Source organism: Cucurbita moschata, unplaced genomic scaffold (genome assembly GCF_002738365.1).
Source record: "Cucurbita moschata cultivar Rifu unplaced genomic scaffold, Cmos_1.0 Cmo_Scf00061, whole genome shotgun sequence".
NCBI lineage: Eukaryota > Viridiplantae > Streptophyta > Magnoliopsida > Cucurbitales > Cucurbitaceae > Cucurbita > Cucurbita moschata.
In genome coordinates this window covers 497,096-504,292 of record NW_019268577.1, presented here as the reverse complement: position 1 = coordinate 504,292, position 7,197 = coordinate 497,096, and the positions used below count along the sequence as shown (strand labels likewise).

At 34.9% G+C, this 7,197-nt stretch overlaps 1 protein-coding gene across 2 annotated transcripts in view; it reads left to right on the top strand.

Annotated features, from left to right (window-relative positions):
* LOC111436989 (double-stranded RNA-binding protein 1-like) overlaps positions 1-2,568 on the top strand; it is a 15,783-nt gene extending 13,215 nt beyond the window's left edge. Inside the window, exons 4-8 of one of the 2 annotated variants that reach the window (XM_023074816.1) lie at positions 788-1,023; positions 1,137-1,353; positions 1,599-1,751; positions 1,997-2,308; positions 2,340-2,568. In XM_023074816.1, coding sequence (XP_022930584.1) covers positions 788-1,023; positions 1,137-1,353; positions 1,599-1,751; positions 1,997-2,286 — 896 coding nt within the window. In that variant the 3' untranslated portion in view covers positions 2,287-2,308; positions 2,340-2,568. Of the gene's footprint in view, positions 1-787; positions 1,024-1,136; positions 1,354-1,598; positions 1,752-1,996 lie in introns of both variants that reach the window. The other variant, XM_023074815.1, reaches the window with a different exon arrangement.
* Positions 2,569-7,197: the final 4,629 nt, after the last annotated feature.

Genomic DNA, 7,197 nt, shown 5'->3' with positions numbered 1-7,197 from the left:
TTTTTTTTTTTTTTTTTTTTTTTTTTTTTTTTTTTAAAGATCGAAGCAAGTTGACTCTTATTTAGTTCATATTGGGTGGTATCTTGTTATATTTTTTTATTTTATCTTTAAGTTTTCGCGTTTTATTTTAGTTAGGTTGGAAAAGGTAACAGAAACTTTTAGTGGATAGGTAAGGGTGAAGGGCATGTGTTGCATCCAATTAAGTGAGAGGGTTAGCTTATGATAAAGGTAGGTTGGGAGTTGGGAATTTAACCTTGAAAATGAAGCTCCCTTGGTTAGATGACATTCTGTTTAGGAGCATACCTTGCTTATAATCTATCTTTGTTCGAATAGGAGGTGCTCATTCATTGGCATGGTCATTCAAGTAATACTTGGATTATTCTTTCTACCAGCTACACTTGATACGCGTAGCTCGAGTTGTTGGTATTGATGTGGATATACATCCGATTAATTGGAATGATACAAAAAAGATTAGTACGACCTTATAAAAAACAGTGCAACTCATACATGAAGAAGATAGAAAACTAGTAAGACTGTGTGACCAGTTACCCTTAACTATAGATGATGTTCATAAGGGAGTTAGGTTGGTTAGGTGGTTGAGTTGCATTGTATCAGGTAGTTACAGCTCGAAATCGGGACTCATAAGAGGAAGAACTCCAATTCTTTTTGGTTCTCTCATGTTATTCTTTCCAACACATCTCACCTTGCTCAAAATTTGGAGTTCATACTGCCCCTCCAATTATGAATGATTACATATAACAACTTGGGAACTTTTTGATGCACATAGGTATGCAACATTTGTACAAGAATAAGTTGCAAAATTTCGCTCAGAAGAAAAACCTCACTTTACCTGTATACACATGTGAGCGTGATGGCCCACCCCATGCTAGTCGTTTTCGAAGTAAAGTGGAAATCGATGGAAAAACTTATGAAAGTCCAGAATTTCATGCCACATTAAAAGATGCTGAGAATGCAGTTGCAAAAGTTGCTTTACTGTCATCATGTCAAGATGGAGTTCAAGAGGCTAGTATTCCAATTCAAACCAACTTTCTGGATGTGGTTTTGTGCTTAAATGAAGTACTCATATCTGTTACTTCTACTAATTTCTGGATGTTTATTTCGTTTATAAATTATAGGACTCTGGCCTTTACAAAAATCTGTTGCAAGAGATGGCCCAAAAAAAAGGTCTAGGTTTACCGGCTTATTCAACATCACAATCTGGTGAAATTCATGTTCCAGTTTTTGTTTCAACGGTGAAAATAGGAGAAGCAAATTTTGAAGGGGAACAATCGAGGACTAAGAAACAAGCTGAGATGAGTGCAGCCAAAGCTGCTTATATTAGCATAAAGGAGGGTAAGTGTTTTGGCAATAGTATATATATATTTTTTTTGTCTGTTTCGGTTCCAAGCATGGCTTTCAATTGCACGTTTTTTATTTTATGAGATTTCGGTAGGCAATGTGTATTAGTTTATGCCATGATGGGATATGGGAGTCGATGGACTAAAGCAGAAAATATCTATTCTCGTGTTGAACTACTGATGACTAGTTATTGCTTAGCTTTTATAGCATTTACTATCTTTTGTGCAATTGTAATCCAGGGAAGTCGAGTTCTACGTCTCCTAGAGGACGAGCTTCTCCTCAAGGCATCTCATGTAGGTTGCAATCCAGTGTCAGCACTGACCTGGAACTGCAAGTGAGATCCAGTCCTGTAATTTCACATCCGGCATTTGAGAAACAACCCAATGATGGAGGTGGTTTTGCCCTTTAAGACTATTATTATATTTGGTGTTCTTTTCCTTGGCTATTACATTATATGAACTGATGGCATGCAATCAAAAGTATGCATAAATCCGTACCCAAATATGACATAGAAAAGTTATTCAAACGTTGAAACATGTTAGATACATCATCCTTTTAGTCCACCAGGTTTCTGATTCATTCATTTGATATTATTTGTGCTATATTTATTAGTCACAGTCTTATATTTCATGTTTAGGATCTCAAAGCATTTCAACAAGAAAGAGAGCTCCATCTTCTTGTGACATTGATCATGAAGTTTGTCGTGATATTGCTATATCATCCCGTAATGTTGCTCAACCTGGTAACACCAATGATTACGTTTTGAATTTAGTCTCAAAGCTAGAAGCCGGAAAGAGTTCATCTTCCAAACGGGTCATTGTTTGCCCCCGTCAGCCGAATATGACATTTCCGAAGGATATTACTGTGTTACCAGTAAGCGATGATCAATGGGTTGCGTTCTCACTCTCGACCAAAGCGAATCAATAAGCTTTTGTATGGTTTAACTCACTTTGAAATTGTAACCTAACCACAGTCAGGACTGTGAAGTATAATACTTCTAAAGCATAGGTAGATATATACATGTGTGTATTAACTCTTTGACTCGGAATTGTTGACGATACTTGGAACGACGTTGTTGATGTCTGATCGCTTTTGTCTTTGGGGGATTATTCGTAGTGATAAAAATGTTGGGGACAAGGAACTGTTTTGAGTACTTAGATGTTTAATGGGGTTAAAAACGAAAATTGGAAAGCTTTCAATATTTGAACTTTTGATGGAAATCTATTCAACTATGTCATAAGGCCATCCTAATTCCCAACCATCCAATTTGAATCAAAGTAATTAATACCTCCTTCTACAAAATTTGGATCAATCAAGTCAGAATTAGATTTGGAACTTTATTCTAAATTAAGTCACTCCACAATCGAACTTGATCAAGGCTGGATTGAATGACTCGGATGGATGTAATTCTACCGCAAGAATGGCTCCCGAATTGCTCGAAACTTAGAAAGGACAAAATTGATGCTCGTATTTCTAAGGGAAACGTCTCAATTTGATCAATAAAAGACAAGTCAAATGGATCGGTTTGAAATCAATTGAGCTTTGCGTGTATCAAACCTGGTCGTTGAAATCAATTGAGCTTTGCCTGCATCAAACCTGGTTGTTGACATTTTTTAATCCCATTTGGAACACCGTAAAAGAAAGAAAATCCTTCCTACAAAAAAATCAATGGAGAAATGGGAGATTTTTTGTACCATCACAAATAATTTACCGATTATAAAGTTTAAAGAAGATGCCACAAGCAAGAGATGCTCTTAGTATTATTTATCCCTATTCTTTGATTTGGTAGTAAAGGTCAAAGAAGGACGATCATTCATTCTTAAAACCGACATTTTTAAGTTAAAATTAAGAAACTACTTGAAGAAAAAAGAATTTTGGGAAGATACAAGTAAGAAAGTTAAAAGTAAAAGTAGTTCAAAAGAGTGAAAAAAATTAGAAATCTACAGAAAAACATAAAAAAAGTTATTTTTAGTTTTGGTTGGAGTATTTGAAAATATGGAAGGTTAAATTATAAAATTTTGAAACACTAAAAATTCAATGTAGCCTCAAGAACTAGCTAGTAAAATGTATTTATCTCAACTGTTCTATTAAACAAAAATTAAACTAAAAGATAAGATCAAAATACAATATCGAAAACTCAAATTTATGGAGGTATCAAAGAATATCATGGAACCTTTTAAAAATGTTGTGATTTTCTTTTAGTGAAACTTTAAAACATACTTAAATAAGTTATAAAACACTATTGTAAAACAATGTAATGTACAATAAGAATAAACTACAAGTTATATAATAAAGTGTGGAAAAGAAGAAAAAAAAAAAAAAAAAGAGAATTAAGAACAAGGGAACTTAAAATTAAAAAAAAAAATAAATGGAGAGACAATGTTTAAATGAAGTACATGTCATTAAATGATACTTTGAGTATTATGAGATGTCAAACTCATCCTAACTAGACCTAACGAAGTGATATTAATAAAAGTTTTTCAATTTGGATATGTAGCACTTCTCTACACACGACTCATACGTGCGAGTGTGAACCTCCAGGCGGTTCGTTCTCCACTTGAACTCATCATTATTGAGCTAGTTGTCCGTTGCGATGTCCGAAAGTCAGCAGATCCCTGAGTGTCATGCTCAACATGATCACCATCATTCTCCTAGTGTATGCATCCGTACTCATCATCTTAAAAAGGAGAAGTGTCTTGATGCTCGTGTACATACAGAAATGCATAAAGTCCCTCTAATTTTTCTCTTTTTTGAAATGTCTTTATGACACAGCCATAGTTTCATCTTGTATTACTATTAGCAATACATGCTCGTTAGCTTCTTGTCTTAACGTCATAGTAATATTTTGTAGGGTTATGTCCTAGGCTGAATTAACGACATAATGCAATATGGTTGTAAGGACTCTAAATTTGTACATACTCAGAGTCGCTACTAACGTCTCATGCTCACCTCTAATGCGGAAATATAACTCTTAAAATGAAACTCATTTATAACATAAACTTCGAAAACATTTAAAACATCCTCTTCTCTAGAAAAACACAATTATGGTCTTACGTGTTTAAATACGAAATACTAAATTTAGAGAAAATAAAAACAAATACAAAATAATTTAAAATGATTAAATGCAAAACAACCTATTCTAACACAAGACTAGAATTTAAATATGAGTTTACCCTATGCACGTGCCACATTCTCTACTCGCGATGTCATCGTCCTTCGTACAAGTGCACCTTGCCTATACCTAAAAAAATGATGTGGCACACAACCTGAGTATTTCGAAGAATACTCCGTAAGTGGCCCCACCATAGGGGCCATGCAAATGCAAACACATGTAATCATGCTTTTGGGATCTATCTCTAGCTCATCTAGGGGTGGCTCCAGTTTCGGGCCACTATAGATATGTAGTACTTCCCTACACACGACTAACACGTGTGAGTGTGAATCCCCAAATGGACTCACACACCCCCTGGACCCTCTCTGATCAACTAATCTGCAACGATGTCCGGAGGTCAACAGAACCCTTGGTGTCATGCGCCTCATGAACACCCTCATCATCATAGTATTGTCATCCTATGTATGAATTGACTAGGTGAGAACCATATCCTATTGACTAGGTAGGTAGCGTGACAGTTTCAAGACGAGTCCTAGATGCTATACTATTATTTTTTACATGTAAGACTTTGATATCATCCGAAGGATGAATTGACTAGGTGAGAACTGTACCGTTATAGATTGGGAAGCCTTTTAGGTGAACTTTAGACTCTAGTAAAGGGAGAGTTTCATGTATAAGGGTTGCTTCTAGAGGTGCCCTGAGATTTATCACATCATAAATGCCAAGAAATTGATTCACCGCAGTGCATGAGCATTTTTAGCATGTACTGCAAATTTCAGCGAGTCTAAGCAAACATTTTCTTTAGTTCCCTTAGTCGGAGAGTTTATGGATGTTTTTCTAGAGGAGTTATTAAATTTCCCCACGTCCAAGAAGTCAAATTTTAGATCGACTTGGAACCGGGACCTGCGTTAATATCCAAAGCACTATATTGAATGACACCTGCAAAACTCAAAGGACTAAAGGAGCAAATATATGAGCTTTTGGACCAGGGCTTCATTCAACCTATTAATTCGCCATAGGGAGCTTGTGTGTTATTTATGAAGAAGAATGATGAATCTCTGTAACTGTGCATGTATTATAGAAAGTCGAACAAGGTTACTATCAGGAATAAGTATCTTCTCCGAAGGATAGATGACTAGTTCAATTAGTTGTCTGTGCAACAGTGTTCTCCATGATCGATTTTAGCTCAGGTTACTATCAAATGAGGATCAAAGAAGTGGACATACTTATGACGACCTTTAGGAGACACTATGGACACTATGAGTTCATAGTCATGTTCTTTGGCCCTACTAATACCTTGCAATACTTATGTAGCTAATGAACAAAGTTTTCAAGAAGTTATTTTTTATACTTTTGTTATCGTGTTTATCGATAACATTCTGGTATACTCCAAGATAGAGGTCGAGCTTGAGGAACACCTAAGGAAAGTCCTCATGGGGTTGAGAGTACAACAATTGTATGTCAAGTTCTCGAAATGCGAATTCTGGCTACATGAGGTGGTTTTTTTTTTTCATCACGAGGTATCTATTAAGAGAATTATTGTGAATCCAATTAAGATTGAGACAGTTATGAGATAGCCTAGGGCAACCTGTAACACCTGAGCCCTACAAGAAACCAAATACTCGATTTTTCCTTTTAGAAATAAACTTTCAGAAATTTTATGAGGATCTTATAGACTAAATTTGAAGACTAAGAAGGAAAAAATGCTTATAAAAATTCTAGAAACTCAAACAAAATATAAAAGAAAACTTTAAAAATTTTAAAAAATTGGTCAAAATTAACGCGAGGGTAAATTGATCATTTTTATATGCATTTTTAATTAGGTTTATGCATAATGCTTAAATATAATGTTAAAGAAGAAGGAAGAGCAAGAAAGAGGTAAAAGAAAAAGATGTAAAAAAGAAAATGAGGGATTAGGGTTCTTGAGAGAGAGTTAGAAGAGAGAAAGTTGAAATTCGCTCTAAATGACGGCTTAAAGTAAGAATTTTGCCAAAATTTCTTAACAAGACTTGCTCAGTAGGTTAAGAACATCTATTCTCGATTTTTGAATCACTCAATTCCATCAAGAATCAAAGAAGAAAGGAAGATATGGATTTAAGATTTTTTAACTTTGACTTTTCTCCAAATTCGAGTGTTTCTTAGAAATAGTTTATGATTTTTAAATATGTTATTCTTGGAGAAATTTCATACAAGATTCGTGAAGGAAATAGAAGTTGATTTGGATCGAAAAGCGGTGTTTTGGTGAATGTCAAGAGTCTGCAAGGTTATAAGTTTTAGAGTTTTGGACGATATTTGGACATATTTATTTCCTCTAATGATGGTTCTAAAATTACAAGATATCTTTGTAAAGTTGGATCAACTTTACACTTTTTATGAAGATAAAATAGGAAGGAATTGTTAAGATTAATGGAATTTTAGAAAACGTTTGAACATAGGCGAAGGAAAGGAACCAGACGATGACATGTGTCATGCAAAGAGGAGGAGAGCAGACGGCTAATGGCAAGGACACAATGTCGTATGGTGAGACACGCAACGCGTTACAATGCTAGCGACATACCCATACCATCCAACCTACTAGGTTGAGATTATGACTTGCTTACTACTTTTAAGTTTTAAGCTATGCTAAAAAGGAAGAGGATAATTTTTTTTTTTTATCTTCGTTTTGGGTGATTGAGGGATATTATCTCCCCATTGAACATGCTTGTTTTTTTTTTTTTTTTTTTTTT